General features: G+C 27.1%; 1 protein-coding gene and 1 long non-coding RNA gene across 3 annotated transcripts in view; one reads left to right on the top strand and one right to left on the bottom strand.

The window, feature by feature from the left end:
• Positions 1-1,921: 1,921 nt before the first annotated feature.
• LOC100215560 (uncharacterized) overlaps positions 1,922-17,627 on the bottom strand; it is a 78,213-nt gene continuing 62,507 nt past the window's right edge. For both annotated transcript variants that reach the window (XM_065805964.1, XM_065805963.1), the window contains exons 2-5: positions 15,745-15,797; positions 14,749-14,880; positions 3,869-3,921; positions 1,922-2,442 (exon numbers count right to left, since the gene is read on the bottom strand). In XM_065805964.1, the coding sequence (XP_065662036.1) occupies positions 2,059-2,442; positions 3,869-3,921; positions 14,749-14,880; positions 15,745-15,796 (621 nt within the window). In that variant the 5' untranslated portion in view covers position 15,797 and the 3' untranslated portion in view covers positions 1,922-2,058. The remainder of the gene's footprint in view (positions 2,443-3,868; positions 3,922-14,748; positions 14,881-15,744; positions 15,798-17,627) is intronic.
• Positions 7,361-10,809, top strand: LOC136084844 (uncharacterized). The gene is made up of 7 exons (XR_010640894.1): positions 7,361-7,525; positions 8,254-8,526; positions 8,672-8,791; positions 9,177-9,275; positions 9,929-10,087; positions 10,367-10,429; positions 10,515-10,809. It is a non-coding gene; the product is annotated as an uncharacterized LOC136084844 (long non-coding RNA).

The raw sequence follows: 17,627 nt of genomic DNA, 5'->3' as shown, positions 1-17,627 counted from the left end.
CCAACTTTTGCAAAAAATAAAATGCATTCCAAAATCTGTTTACACAGATTTTGGAATGCATTTTATTACAACGGCTGCACAGTGGGCCAGAATGCACTTTTACTGGACAAAATATTATGTCCAGTAAAAGTGCATTCTGGCCCACTGTGCAGCCGTGGCGCAGTGGTTTAAGTTCTGGCTCAGAACCCAGAGGTCCGAGGTTCGACGCCGGCTCTAGCTCAATAAGCGACATTGGTAAGGAAGGAGGCGTGAACTTCTAGTTAAAAGCTCTTCCGCGGTGCTCCGTGATAAGACCGTAAGGACTTCTGGGAGCACCTAAAAAAAAAAAAAAAAAACACTTTTTAAAACCCTGAAAAACCAACAATATAAAACCAACTTTAATAAAAAGGCCAATTAAATTACATACTGTTCAATCTTTTTGAAAAAAATTCAAAAACTAGCAATACTTAGTAAGGTAGTTAAAAAACAGTGGCCTTCTGCAAAATTTAAACGTTTCCCAAATTCCGAACAGATTTTGGAATGCATTTTATTTTTTTGAAAAATGTGAACTTAAATTAGGTGAAGTTATAAACTCATTAATTAATTTATCTTAATAAATTAATTAATGAGTTTATAACTTAAGATAAGGAATTTTATTTGATAAGCTTGTTCCAATTGAAGAAAAAAATTTGTTAAATTCAAAAGAAACTTTATTAGGTTCGTTGAATAATTTGTTCTTAATTTTCATTGGATTTGGTACTGATATTGTACTTTTCTTTTTTTTCCCCCCGTGATCTCTTTCATTAGTTGCTAAATACGCTTTGAATTAAGTTTGTGCTTTGCAAACAAGTCGGAGTAGTAATTTCTTTTCACAATTTTGCGGAGTTTTTTGAAATTATTTTTATAAATTAAGTAGTTATTTTTACGACTGACTGATTTGTATTTAAGACTATATAAGTGACTAGAAACATTTAAAAGACTATTTAAATACATTTAAATAGTCTTTTGACAGACTTTTATATTTCAACTATTATCGTCTGCGCAACATGTTTTTTGCATATCGTTGTTATTCGTATTTAATACGTTTTTTTAAGATAACTTTTATATTTTGCTTTAACTTAAAAATTCTTTTTTAATGCGTTTTTTTATCGTCTGCTCTAGAAAAGACGTAAATAATATTAAAATAATACGTATTAAATACGTCTTGTGCTTGCTGGGTACATTCATGCATACATGCATACATGCATTACATACATACATACATACATACATACATACATACATACATACATACATACATACATACATACATACATACATACATACATACATACATACATACATACATACATACATACATACATACATACATACATACATACATACATACATACATACATACATACATACATACATACATACATACATACATACATACATACATACATACATACATACATACATACATACATACATACATACATACATACATACATACATACATACATACATACATACATACATACATACATACATACATACATACATACATACGTACATACATACATACATACGTACATACATACATACATACATACATACATACATACATACATACATACATACATACATACATACATACATACATACATACATACATACATACATACATACATACATACATACATACATACATACATACATACATACATACATACATACATACATACATACATACATACATACATACATACATACATACATACATACATACATACATACATACATACATACATACATACATACATACATACATACATTTGTATCTTTGCATGTCTTTAAAAAAGCTGGTTTACCGATTTTTTAAATTTAGTTGATGTTTATGGACATCACAAAAAAGTATAACAGGTTTATGCTGCTTCAAAAAAATAAAATACAAGAATTAAAACTGCAAACAATAGTATTCAAAAAAATATAACAATAACAATTTCTTATCGTTGTCGTAGTTATAATATTTCGATTGCAAAATCATTAAACCGAACATATATATTAGAAAAACTTCACTTCAAATAATTTTTATTAGCCACGATTTGTTCCTGTTGCCCATGTTGGTTTGTTTTGTCCTTCATAAATAACCAAGTTTCCATCTTTTTGCATTACCAAACGATGCGGCTTGGTCCCTTTTTGATTAGTATTACTTGCCCAAGTTGCTTTGTTATAAACATCGTAAATAACCAAATTTCCATCATTCTGCATCACAGCTCTTCTTGGAGCAGTTCCTTTATTATAAGAACCACTAGCCCAAAGAGCATTACGTGGTACCCATTGTTGTGTAACATAAAGAACAAAGTTTCCATCTCCTTGCATAACTGCATAATATCCGTTTCCTGATGAAAGGTAATTTCCTACATCGAGAGTGCGCCCATCTTTTAAAGTAGTTCCGCGGTTTAATTTTGCATCAAACTAAAATTTATAATGTTGTTGCCTTTTAATTAATCAATAAATATAAATGAAAAAAATGCGAAAGCACTTTCAAAAATTTTATAAGAAATAAACAAAAACTAAAAATATCAAAGAATTAAAATACTCACCAGTTATTGTAAATGAATTTTACAAAAGTTTATAGGAAATATCAGTTCTCAAAAGATTATCATTTATTATTCTGACCATATGATATTTATGGTTTAAATTAAAATTTTGAAGTTTTTAAATTAAAACTTTAGCCTAACATTTAAATTATTTATAATTGGGAGTTGCTGAAAGATATTGTTATCAGAAATATTTAACATTTTAGAACTTTTGGCACCACTTCAATACAAGTCATAACAAACAATGCATCATACAATCAAATTAAAGTTTTGAAAGTGCGGACTCTTTATGCATCTATATGCGTCTATATACTCTTTATGCATCATATTAACAATTATGGTTTCGATAACACTATAATGAGTTTATTGGGACAGTACAAATATAATTGAGGAAGTGAATGAAATAAATTGTACAACAAACATGTAACTTTTTTATCTGACAGACATTTCTTAAGTATCTGTCTGATTCAAAACAAAACAAAACGTGCAATAAAAAAATTATACTCAGATACTCTTTCAAAATGGATTAGGAAACAATTAAAAACAGCTAAATAATTAAAATGGAGTTATGGACTAAAGGCAATCTACAAGGACACAAATAAAGGTTATTGAAGAAAATGAAAGCTAATGTTAGAGAAAAGATACATAAGGAAAATAAAAAAATATGGTAGCCTACTAAAACAATATGGTAGTCTACTAAAATCTGATTGTAGTTTAAGGAGAGATGCAACTTTCTTTAAAAAGCTTCAAAAGTTCAATAACCTTTAGTTTAGTTATAACCTTCTCCACTAGATACTAAGTAATTTAAAAAAATAAAATAAATTAATATAGTAATTTAATTGATTGTTTTTGATACATCTAACATTTGATGCAAAGCAACAAATCAGTTTGTATTGATAATTGTATATTTACACAAATTCTTGAAAAACAAAGAAACATTTTAAAACTCAATCTGAGCTTATTTAAAGAGAGACGTGGTTGTATAAAAAAAATGTTGCTAAAGGACAATTAATTTAGTTTCACTAAGTAAGGTACAAGTAGAAACAACTCCTAAAATGGGCAGCCTTTAATTAATGACAAACCACAGTGGTCTTTTTGCATTTTTTGCCAAATTATGTAAAATACCACTTTAAAAATTATTTAATATTAAAAATACCAGTTTCTTTGTTACTTTAAAAATATTTTTTTTAATTCATAAATAGCCACACAAAACTAATGCTTTTACATTAGCTAAATTTGTATTATTTTTGGTTCTTCATTAGCTAAGTTTACATGACATAATACTCATTATATTAAACTACCTGTACGCTTCTTTTTACTGTTGTACTGTTTTCATCTCTTAACGGCCATAAACCTAAACACAATAAGTTGAATGAGATATATAAGATGATAAAACAATTATCAACATTTTAAGTGTATTAAGAAGGTTAACCTGGTTTAAATCAATTATATATTATTGACAGAAAAAAAATTGTGTCGTAAATTTTGCTTTAATATATCCTTTATATAAAAAGGTAATAAGATTTCTACATTGCCTCACTTAACAATACAGAAGTTTAATACTAGTTCCAAAAAAAATTTTAGGTTAGAATCAAAGCTTAAAAAACTTTAATAGCTTTATAAAACTTTTCATGGTTTTTTAAGAAAAAAAACATTGATAACAATTGGGAACTTTATAGGTTGATCGATTAATGAAAAATCGGGTATTAAAAGAAGATCAAGTTATGAAACACTAAATAGAGTAATCCATTACAAAATAATGACATTAGGAGCAATGAAGAATAAAACTAGAAGGTATTTTGATTTAAACATTGTTAATTTAAAAGACATGATTGAAAAAAAAACGAATTTAAGATATTCTAAGCATTCTTTGCCTACTGATGTAGAAAATAGACTTTCTTGAACACCAATGATAAATCTACTTTTGTAGAAGAATATAAAAATAAGTTTGTTTTTCTCGAGTCGTTTTTAAAAATAAATAAAAAATAAACAGTAGGGGAGACCGGGGGGTAGTTGGCCACAGAGGTAAGTTGACGAACTGCGTTTATCTTTAAAGCCTTTCATAAGAAAGCGACAAAAATTACTCAGAAACTTCCTCATTGACCATTTCATCATTCACTTAGTATTGTCAGGATTCGCGCATGCGCATAGGAGATATTGAGATTTATGCATTTTTTGGACAAAAACGTAACTTTTAGAACATCGTTTCCTTTTTACTTTACAAAGAATATTTAGTCGTATAAAAAAAAAAATTATTGTAAAAGTTCCAGTCACAATTGGTTTGCTATATCCAGTCAGACTTTTTTTTCAAAGCTGCCGTTTTTCAGGATCTATAGACTGTTTATTAAAAAAAAGCTTTCGGTGTAAGTTGACTTATTTTTCACGGGGTAAGTTGGCTCATAGCATTTACTATTTTTTTTTTAATTTTTAACATTATTGAAAATATTTATTCTTACAAAAAAGTTAAAAAAAAAATTTTTTTAGTTTTTTTTTCCACAGATAAAAGGTGGGCTACTGTTTGGCTTTTATACGGACTAATATTTGGTACCAGCTAAAAGTAATATTAAATTTAGGGATAAAATTGTTGCAAAAATTAATTTAAAAAAAATTTCTAATAATTTTGCACTTAATAGTGCATTAACAATCATTTTTATAGTTTGCGCCAACTTACCCCGTGGTGGGGTGTGTTGGCGCAAATTTTTTTTTTTTTTTGAGGGTCCGGAAAGGCCACAAGAATTTATTTTTGTAAATGAATGCAAATTTTATAAGATACCCTAATGCATACTCTTTAAGACTGCACTTTAATATTTAAAAAAAAATATACTGTCAGGGCTACAGAGCTCATAGAGTAAAAACCAAGCCAACTAGCCCCGGTCTCCCCTATATTAAGGACTCGGATAAAATTTAATACTTGTTAACTTTGACAGAAAGATTATTTTAGCATTATTTTGTTTTTAATTTTAAATATGCTATGTTGTAAATTTATGTTAGTTAGAAAAACACAACTTCTTATAATATTAAAATCATTTATGTTTAGGTTGTACTGTTATTAGCTCATCAGTCATCATTTACTTATCGTTTGAACTTTTTAATTATATTTTACACCAAACATTAAAATGTTATTATAAGTATTATTATTACCAATATTATTAAAATATTGATAATAATAATACTTATATTAACATTTAAAATAATAAAAATCATTCAGATAAAGTTGTTTTTATAAGTCACAGACAGAAGACGTGAAGTTGTAGTTGTAAGAACGCTGTATCAAAAAAACTAAAGGGAAAAAGACTGTAGGCGTTTTAGGATGTTTAAGTCTTTCTTAAATTATTACTTTTAAAATCTCTGCTAGCTAACTGAACCTGAATGCATGCATTTCTTTAACCTGTTTAAAGGCGTGGAAAACATATCATTTAAAAAAAAATTCCAAAAATCGGCGACACCCCTGCCCCAAATGTAAGAACAACAAGTTAATAAAACATTTTCTATACTATTCTTAACTTAATTATTATTCATCGATAAATTTTAAATTTTTAAAAATATTTTTAGCGTTCAAAAGTTACGACCACAAAAAAATGTGTTACCCCTTCAAGCTCAGAAGAATTCAAACTTTACATGTTTCTAATTTTTGAACGCTAAAAGTCTATTGATTGAAATTTAAAAAATTATTAATCAGTATTAATTTAGTTTGGAATAATTAAAAAAATATTTTTTCAACTCCTTGCTTTTACGTTTGGAGCTGAGGCATTGCATATAATTTTTTTTACAAATGTGGGCAACACTACGATTTGCAACGCTAAAGATTGATTTTGATAGCTTAATGATGAGTGCAGGTTCGTTGACAATATGTTTCAGTTGAACGGGCGCGACATTTAGTATTCATCACAATGCGTTATTCACTTTAGTTGAAAACGGTAACATCGTCTGTGACAACTCTTTACTGACTAATATTTTTTATAACTATATCATAAAAGTTGCAGTGCCATCTGGAAGTATAGACTCCATACATTCGTCTTTTTTCTCTGGCTCTATTGACTTAGTTGATGCAGCTATCAAAAAGTACATTGATCATCCCAGTATAGTAAACATAAAGATAAAATTTAGTACGTGTACGCATAGTTCTTAGCTCCGTCAAATCACACCTGATGATATTTCAAAAATTATAGGGTCTCTAAATAATAAGAAAAAGACTAGTGATGATATACCAACTAAAATCTTATATTGTTCACTTTAGGAATAGTCTTACAGATTGCATAAATAATAGTATCCATGAAAGCAAATTCACGTCTTTTCTAAAGATAGCTGTTGATATATCATGTTTTAAGAAGAATGACCCAACTGATAAGTCGAATTACCATCCAATTAGTATTTTACCGGCCCTTTCTAAAGTTTTTGAAACTATTTTATATGAATAAATCTTGATATTTATTGAGCCTAGATTTGATAAACTTTTTTGTGGTTCTCGAAGAGGTTATTGTACTCACCCAGTAGGCACGCAACGTTTTATTCACGTTTCAATCACGTGTATTTTAGGTGACTTCGTCCAGGTTACTATTTTACGTGAAAGTCACGTGAAAGTTACGTGCCAAAATATCTCGTCTTTCGGAACTTTTTTTATTCTCAAAAAAAACTGGCATTAGAAATGTGAAATAATATTTTTTATTATATTAATTATTTTTTTATAGTATAGTTTTTATATTCATTATATTAGTTATAATTATTTACTTCTATGATAATATAATTAATTTTTATTGTAGTATTATCATAATTAAAAAATAAAAAAGTGGTCTATATAATATCTTTTAACGCAATGCATTTAAAACAGAACTAAAAAGAACAATATATTTTAAGTTGTAATATCTAATATCTAAATTATATCAAATTAAGTTAAATAAATTAGTACCCTATTTGCCGTCCCTATTTGCCACACAAATAAGATTAAACTCAAATACAAGGTATGCTTTTTTTCTACTTTATGATATAATATTTTAGACTGGCGAATTTGTCCATTTTGCTTACTTAATTTAGTACGAAATAAGTTATGTTATAACGAATTTAATATTAAATTAAGTAAGCTACATGGACAAATTATAAGTTCTAGCAGAACTTATTCTTGATTCTTGAGCAATAATAATGTCTCTAGTACTTCTGCATACATTATTACTCAAGAGTCGTTTAGATAAAAACCTAAAATAGATTTTTTTTCTTTATTTGGTTTTTATCAACAAGGTTAAAGAGTTTATCCAAGATAATATCAATAAATAAATGTGTTATGTTATTTATTATTGATATATGTATATATTATTATTAAATACTTTATCTTTTTATAATATATGACATCTTGATCTCGTGCTTTACTTGTTAAAAAGGGTTAATACTTATTTATTTCCTTTTTTTATATTATTTGAATATTATATGATTAATATATATATATATTCGAGTTATATGAAATTATTATTATATATATATTATATGACTTTTATTACTATTGTTATTATGTACAATATAAAACAGGTTATTCACGCGGATTTGTTCGATGTTTTCCCCACAAAAAGATAATTATGATGCTATTGTATTTGAAACTGCATTTTACTTATCTTTCAATGTTGACGACCTTCCAATATGTAAAGCGAGTTTCTCTCAAGTATAGCATTGCTTTTTTAAAAATTGTTTAATGATTTAGATCAAAGAAATAGCAACACCAGAAAATCTTGTTGCCAAAACAGTTGGTGACTCACCATGTAAGATTTGTGTTAAAAATTTGTGATTTAAGATGATTATTTAATATTCATATTATTATTAAAGTTTTTATTTGTTTCTTTTGAGCTAAATTTGGTGTTGTGAGCTATTATTGGAAAAAATATCGACTTATTCATTAGATAAAGTTTGATGCCTGCTCTTACCCCGTTTCCTTCTTCATGTTTCAATCATGTATATTTTAGGTGACCTTGTCCAGGTGACAATTTTACTTGATTAAAACGTGAATGTTACGTTGCCAAAATATTGTGTATTTTGGAACTTTTTTTATTCATAATAAAAACCTGTGATTAGAAACTTGGAAAGATATTCTTTATTTTATTTACTATTTTTTTATAATTTAGTTTCAGGGATTATCTTATTCGGGATATTCCCGGAATACCAGATATTTTTCTGAAATTTATATTTTTCCAAATATCCGAAAAGTTTTCCATACATACAACTTATATTACAACATATAACAGGTATATATTATTCATCTATTTGTTTTTTTGTTGTTTTAGTCATCATTCATACAAAAATTAAGAAAAGTTTTTAAAATATTGAGAAACAACTTGGCTGAATGCAAAATGAGGGGGAAAATATTCTGAATTTTTTCAGGATATTTTCAGGATATTTTAGATATAATGATTACATGAAATACGTAGTTTATATATTCATTATTGTAATTGCTTTTTATTTTACTTTTATAATAATGTAATTATTTTGCATTGTAATTTTATAATAATTTAAAAAGTAGGGCGTAAGATATCTTATAACGTCGCAATGCATTTTTGACAAAAATAAAATGTCACATATATAATATTTTATCCAAACATATTATCTTATAACTAAGTTTTATCAATTTAGGTTTAATAAATATATTATAAAGCTTAGTTCAAAATTGTGTAACGTTATGGCAGATAATTCTCATATTGCAACACGCAAAAGATCAAACCCTACTACAAGGTATACTTTTTTTTCTACCATATTGTATATTATTTTAGACTGTCAAATTTGTCAATGTAATTAATTTGATAATAAATAAGTTATTATAACTTATTTAATATTAAATTTATTAAGCTACATGACAAATGATAAGTTCTGCATAAAATATTATTGACTAGGAAGACCCAATGGTATTGTTATGTTATTGCCTAGGAATATCATTCTGTAGTAAGACCCAATAACCTTTTAACTTTTAAAGTTTGAGAAAATTCACTTTTCCCTTTTTTTTGTCTTCTTTTGTGATCGCACTTTGTAGTAAGAATTTGATTTAATTCATATCTTGTTGGAGAATGCAACTTGATTCTGAGTTGAATTTTCAGCACTCTGTATTTATTGGTGACCTAATTTGACAATACTTTATTATTAATATTTTTAGTTTTATACTTAATATATTATATATAATTAGGGGTAGATGAGGCTCCTTAGCCGTGGTGAATGTTTCCACAGCAAAAGGAGCCTCAAGGTGAAAATCTGACCATGGATAAGGAAAATCGTGATATAAAATCCCCACTATAATGCTTTGTGGTTATGTGATAACTATTACATTTTTATAAATTGTTTTAATTTTTGTGTGCATTCTAAAATGACATTTAATGCTGTTCAAAACTTTGTAGATTACTCATTTAAAGCAACTTTGTGGGCTGTCACCTTTGCATCTAGTGAGTTAATGTATGAACAAGTTAATGCAGAAACAGTTGCAAATATAAGAAGATGAAAAACAAAGAAAACAAATTATCATGTTATCACATAGTACACAGATGTTATTACATAAGGTGAGTACAGGTCTTTTTCTAATCACGCCCATCAGTTATTAACTTTATATAGATATAGATATAGATAAATCCATAGATAGATATTAGATATAGATATATATAGATAAAAAATATTTTTTTAAACTTGTATTTTTTATTATGTACTTCTTTTTTTTTAATCATCTGTCGACTTTTTTGTTACATCTTTTTTTATTAAATACTTATTTACTTTTTTAGCAATCAGAGTATTTTTTTACACTGTATGTAGTATTGTTTTCTTAAAATTATTTAATGATTTAGATAAAAGAAAACAAATAACAAACTAGAAAATCTTGTTGCCAAAAGTAGTTAGCAACTCTCAAAGTAAGATTTGTTTTAAAAGCTTGTGATTTAAGATAATTATTAAATAATCATACTATTATTTAAGATTTTATTCGTTTCTTTTCAGCTAAATCTGATTCATTAGATAAAGTTTGATGCGTGCTCTTATAGAAGAAAATATCGACTGATTTGTTAGATTGTGTTTGAAGCGTGCTTTTATGGAAGAATAGATATATAAGTTTGAAGCGTGCTCTTCGTAAGTTGCAGATCTACGACTTCGTACTTATTACTTATTGGATATAAGGAGGATATTTTAACAAAAGTGCAGCTTTTGTTACAAATTAAAAATTTTTATGTCAAGAACTAATATACTGACTAATAAAACCATGTATTTTAATACGTATTAAATATTTCCTCGACGATGAGTTTTTTTTCTTTACACGAATCCAAACACTTATAATTGTAATTATAAAGCATAATTATCGCTTAAATATTACGTGCCAAAATTAACGTATAAAGCACGTCTTTTGGACAGTTTATGGGGACCAAAAAGTCACCTAAATATCACGTCCCAAAAGTAACGTGAAAAACACGTCCATAAATCACGTGAATTGGTCATTTCATGGGGACCAAAAAGTCACCTAAATATCACGTGCCAAAAGTAACGTGAAAAACACGTCCATAAATCACGTGAATTGGTCATTTCATGGGGACCAAAAAGTCACCTAATTGTCACGTGCCAAAATAACGTGAAATTCACGTTTTTGTCACGTCGCTGTGCCTACTGGGCAGCATGCCCTTTTTTTGTTACTTAATAAGTGGCATAATATTAATAGACCTCTCAAAAGCGTACGACTATATCCCGCATGACTTACTAATTGCTAAAGTAAACGCCTATGCCTTTACGAAAGAAAGTCTAAATCTCTTGCTATCCTATATTTGTAGCCGTAAAAAGGAGGTAAAAGTAGGTTCTTCTACCTCAAATAGGATGGATATATTATCTGGAGTGCCGCAAGGGTTGTTCTTGGACCTATTTTGTTCAACATCTTTATAAATGATTTATTTTTATTTATTAAAGATACAGACCTTTGTAATTTTGCTGATGATAAAACTATTTATGCTTGTGATTTTAGCTTTGAGAAGGTTATTTTTCGTTTGCAAAAAGAAGCAACCAATACCATCAATTGGTTTCAGTTAAACTCGATGGTTGCTAACCCAGATAAGTTTCAATTTCTTTTAGTTGGCTTAAAAAACACAAAACACCTATCGCTAAGAACAGGTAATGTAAGGGTTTTTGCCTCAGATAAGGTAAAACTACTTGGTATAACAATTGATAAAAATCTAAAGTTTGGGGAACACATTAAACAGTTATGCAGTAAAGCTAATCGTAAATGTTTTCACGCATAAGAAATTTTTTATCCCGTGATAAATTTATTTTGCTGTTTAGGGTTAGTTTTTTTTGTCAAACTTTTCTTATTGTCCTCTAATTTGGATGTTTTCTTCAAAAAAAGATGACAAACAATAAATAAAACTCATAAAAAAGCTCCAAGTATAGTCTATAAAAGAATTGATTTGTCCCTGGATGAATTTTTAAATTTTGATAATAGTCCAAGAATACATCTAAAAAATATGAGATTTCATATGATTGAAACTTTTAAATCTATTAATCGTTTAAGTTCAATATTTATGAAAAACCTTTTTACTATAAAAAATTTTACTATAAACTCCGTTGTTGCGAAAGCTCATTCTACCTCCTAAAGGCCCCATATATAATGACTCATGCTGTACGTTATATAGATTCACCTCGCTCTAGAACTTTAAATAATGAGACCATGTCCGCAAAAAGTCTTGAGGTGTTCAAAAATCATATCAAGAGTTGGTATGGTAATAATTGCCTTAGCAAAATTTGTCGTTTTTTAAATTTTTGTTTTATTTTATACTGACTTATATCTTTAGCTAAGATTAGATTATTATAAACATATATTTTTTTAAAATTAAAACAATTGAAAACTTTCATTAAACTTTTTTTTTTAATAAAATAATTGTAACTTTTTTATGTGTGTGTACTGTCTATAAAGTTAAATGTGTTGATTTAAATTAGTTTTAGTGTTTACTAAAACTATCTTGTAAAAATCAACTTGAAATAAAGTTTTTAAATTATATTAAATTAAAAACAGGCCTGCTAGAGCATTCAAAATATTAGGTTTGAAAATTTCTCGAAAATTTTCAACTTGGGATACTTTTCCGGAAACTTTAGAGTTTTTCAAAAAAAGATTCTTTTATAATTAACGGATAAAATTTTAAATTATATTTTGACAGTTGTTATGAATAATTTTATGGTTAAAATATTCTGAAGCAGACTATAAAAATTTTAGAAAATCCTCTTTAAAAAAAACTTTTTTAAATAAACTGTTGAGCCTTTTTAGTATAAATTTAAGTAGCAACTACGAAAATTTGTTTTCAAAATTTTCTAAAACTATTTTATCCTGTTATTAACTAGGCATATTAACGTTCATTGCGGTAGCAAGCTTTGTTAAAAGCTAAACATAATTTTCACCCCGGTCTCTAAAGGGCATGGAGCATTATTTAATATCTATTAATTTGGCCTACAAGTTACTGAAAACTGTAAAATTATATATAAAGACTTGATTGAATATTTACAAAATTTTACAATTTTTTCATGATTTAAAGACCTTATTAATTAAAAAGGCAATAAGGAATGAATATTTTTTTTGCTAAATTTGAACTATTCAAAAATATAGTTAGCAATAAAAAATAAGGAACTAATTATTTCGAGGACATAAATTCCGCCGCAATCTTTAAACCAGTGCTTCTAAGACTGGTGTCTTACTCGCTACAAACTTGCATGGGCACTTTTGGCTTTATAAATCAATAAATTAATAAGTTATGTTATACTTTAAAATGGTTTAAACGTATACTGTATTTTTCAATCAATACTTCCAAGTGGGCGATTTGTATATGATTATGTGTGTTTGTGTATGTGTGTGTGTGTGTGTGTGTGTGTGTGTGTGTGTGTGTGTGTGTGTGTGTGTGTGTTTTATAAGTATCACATCAAAAAATTAAATTTTATTTTTACTAAACATTCAAATCAAATGTGTTACTAATGTCATTTTTAAATAAATTATTATCATCTAACACAGCTAGTGCATTTATAACATGTACCTTTTATAAATATGCTTTAAATGCATACTTCATTCATAAAAATCTTCCTATTTTTAAAAAAAATTTGTATGCAATTAGAGGCGATTCTATGTAAAAATGAGGGGGAGGGGTGAATCCTTAAAAAGTACCGATTGATTTCTTAAAATAAAAATAAGTCCTTATAAACACATCCGATCCCTTTAGTTTCCATTGTGTGCAATCTTTATACATAAAAATCATTGTTTATTTAAAACACTCTACAAAAATAATACACAATAAACCATACAAAATATTGAAAGCATAAATTTTACTAGGTTTAAGCATATGGCATTCTAATAGTTGACTTAGTGATATTCTAACTAATACAAAAAAGTTTTTTACATTTATAATGAATATACCTAGGTGATGTGGCACTTATATGATTAGTTCTACAAATATGAGATTAATTTTCAAGTTAAAGCAGAGATGAAATACTCTAGTAATTCGAACTGTTGTTTTGGTATTTTAAGTAAAAATTACCGACAAATCCTTCGATTAAAAAGTGTTAGATTTACATTAATATAAATAAACAAAGTTAAATTCTTATTGACAACATGCAAAATCAAATTTTAAATTATGATGGCTGCACACCAAAGAGCTTCTTAGCATCTTATACATTTGAAAGATAAGAATAATTAATTTTTCTTTCTTAATAATTGAGTACACATCTCCATCAAGATCGACTATAAAAATAGAAACTTTTAATGGCTGAAAACGTCTGCGCAACTGAAAGTTTAACTTTTTCTTTTAATTTAAATAAAACAATAGTTCTGCAATGAAACTAGTTCAAAAAATCAATGTAAAATCAGTCGTGATATATGAAATAGAATTTTTTTTTTGCTTTTTATTTACATAAAAATAAAATTGGAGAGATACAAAACAATTTTACAAAGTTAAAGAGAGGGGAAGTTGCAAAATCAACAAATGTAATCAAGGTTAAATAAACGCAACCAGATAAACTCCTTATAGATCAAAAAAAAAAAAAGAAGAAAAAATGGAAAGACCATATAATAAAAGATAAATACAAAGTTTCAAAAGCGTCAAAATGGAAACATTTTTGTTACTCATTTTTAAAAAAAAAAAAGTCTGTGTCATTAAAAACTTTTTAATTTTTTTTAAAGATAAAAATAAAAAAAAATTGACAAATCATATATACATACCTGGACAATGAGTAGCACATGGAATAGTCTCAACTAACTGAACGTCTTTACATTTATGTGTAGGTTTGCAAGTTCGTGTACGTGTGCTTATTGAGCAGTTGCTAAAAGGAGACCACTCGCTAAGTTTTTGCCCTTGAAAAAAGAAAATAGTAAATAAAATATATATATACATATATATATATATATATATATATATATATATATATATATATATATATATATATATATATATATATATATAAATATAGCATAAAACTAATAAAAATAATTTATTAACGTGTCTAACCACATGAACCAACCAGGGTCATATGTTTAGACAGTTCACCCTCTATCAAAATAGTTTTGAAATATATCATTCATTAAACACTAAAATTAGTAGTATATTTTAATAATTTTCTTTGTCCCACCTCACCACTCAAGAAAATTTTTTTGGGAAACAAAGCGGTGAAGAGTTAAAGAAGTTTCATTGTTTACAAAAAAAAAGAGTTGAAGAAATCTTATTGTTTACATTAGATAATAGTAGTTAGAGACCTTTTCTAATTAGAAAAAAACATTTACGGATTCCTACCGGGTAGAAATTTAATAAAAACTAATGTATCTTGTATGCATTATAACTATATTAAAAAAAGAACTTAAATATATATAAACTATACTTACTTTTCAATTTGATGTTAATTTATTCAATATAATGCAGCTATCGATTTTTTGTTTAAAAGCACGTTATTGTAAAAATGATCAAAGCTTAGTAAAATCAAAATCTACACGTTTGCTCAAAAATCAAAATCAAAATTGAAATATCATGTTTACTACACAAACTTTTATCCTAAAACATATTGATTTCACCTCATGTAATATGGTTTAATGTGATATATCTTTCAGCAAATTATATATTTACCCTTTGAATGGCGATTCAACATTTTTGAATTCGCCTTTGAATGTTTATTTGAGAAAATGTTACATATTATTCAAAAATAAAAAAAATTACTTTGAAATTACCTTTTGAAAATGAAAATAAGCACATAAACAAGAAACCAAATGAATACTTCATTCTAAATATATTTTTTTAAAGTTTTTATTAATAATTTGTTAGTAATTGATTAATTTTTTAAAAATAAAAATCGATTATAACACCACATAATAGAAAAATGGCTTTGTTTTTCTGATCACTACAACAAATTTATGTTAATGTTTCACGGTGTAGAGAAAAAAAACAACAAAAAAAAGTTGTTATATAAGCAGTGTAATCAAAGGTATGATTCAAATAATACGCTACCAGCACAAACTCCGGAGTAATTCCACGTCAAAACAACCAATTTTTTTTAAAAATGCAACCCTATGTCCTTGGATTTTTTTTATATTTTTACCATAGTTAGTACATTATAAAATAAGATAAATACCAAAATTTCAAGGTCTAACTCAACGTCTAAAGGTCAACGGTTCGTGAGTAATGGTTGTTTTAATTTTGGTTACTATTATTGTTTTGGTCATTTTCCGCCGTTTTTTAATTTACATTTCTCCTTATAAAACCAAGTCTATAAACATGTGAGTTCTAAAAATAAGTGACTTAGTTAATTTCTAGGTGAGGATTTTGAATATATAAATAAAAAACCCATTTTATAACTAAAAAGTACCTAAATATTGATTATAAATGTTAAAATAATGGACACCTGCCCCGGTAAAACTTTTAGGTGAGCGGTAAATTTTTTATGCTTAAAATTTCAAATTAGATTATTATATGTTTGAAGAACATTGTGTGAAAAAATCATTTCTGCCAAATACATAGTTTAAAAATTAAATAAAAAATATTACAAAAAAAGCAAATATTGCATATTTCGCTTATCGTAATATTCAAAATAAATAAAAATGATGCATACTTGAATTGATATACATTTTTTATTATATCCATTAAAAATTAGTGATTTTCAAATACATACTTATTAATTTTGTTGAAATCTTTTTTTGAAAGTTCATATTTGTCTGATATTATTTTTAATGCATTTTTTAATGTTGTCATCCCTTTTTTTAATGTAATCATCCCTTTTCGGCCAGAAAAACTGTTCCGATGGACCGTGTGGATGCATAAACTTTATTTTTATATCATTATATTTTTCATCTTTTTCTACGACTACTGCAATCCACCAAAAATAGTCATATCCCGGTGGGAAGTGAGCTAACGACTAGCGAGCGACTAGCTAGCTTTATAGCGATTTTCTAGCGATTTTTCTTTTCTTATTTTATTCTTTCGTAATGTCTTTAACATCTTCAAAAATTCGATTTTTAGTGTTGGATCTATTATAATTATGAAAATAATTGAACTTTAAACATGTCGATTTTGTAACGATATGTCGCTAGCTACATATCGCAGTTTTTAAGAAAGCGATTTTATTACGAAAAGACGCTAGCTACATATCGTATTGGTGTAGCTGGTTACTAGATAGCGATAAATCAATAGTTATTCGATTGTTACGTATCGCAGCTTTTAAGCTATCGATTTAATAACGATTTATCGCTAGCTACATATCGTATTTGTGTAGCTAGCTACATGATAGCCGCAAATCGATAGCTAGTTGATAGCTTCATATCGCAGTTTTTAAGAAAGCGATTGTATTAAGATATGACGCTAGCTACATATCGCGTTTGTCTAGCTGGCTACTAGATAGCCAGAAATAGATTGCTAGTTGATAACTAAATATCGTAGCTTTTGTTCAGCGACTTTATTACGATATCGAGATATATCTCAAAAACTACATATCGCTCCTATATTAACCTATAGTTAATATAGACACGATATCTATATATTACCTATAGTTAATATAAACACGATACCTAGTATTTGAGATATCGTAAGAAAGTCCCTGGAAATAAGCTGTGACATATAC

Source organism: Hydra vulgaris, chromosome 09, assembly GCF_038396675.1.
Source record: "Hydra vulgaris chromosome 09, alternate assembly HydraT2T_AEP".
Lineage (NCBI taxonomy): Eukaryota > Metazoa > Cnidaria > Hydrozoa > Anthoathecata > Hydridae > Hydra > Hydra vulgaris.
This window is presented reverse-complemented; position numbering and strand designations above follow the sequence as displayed.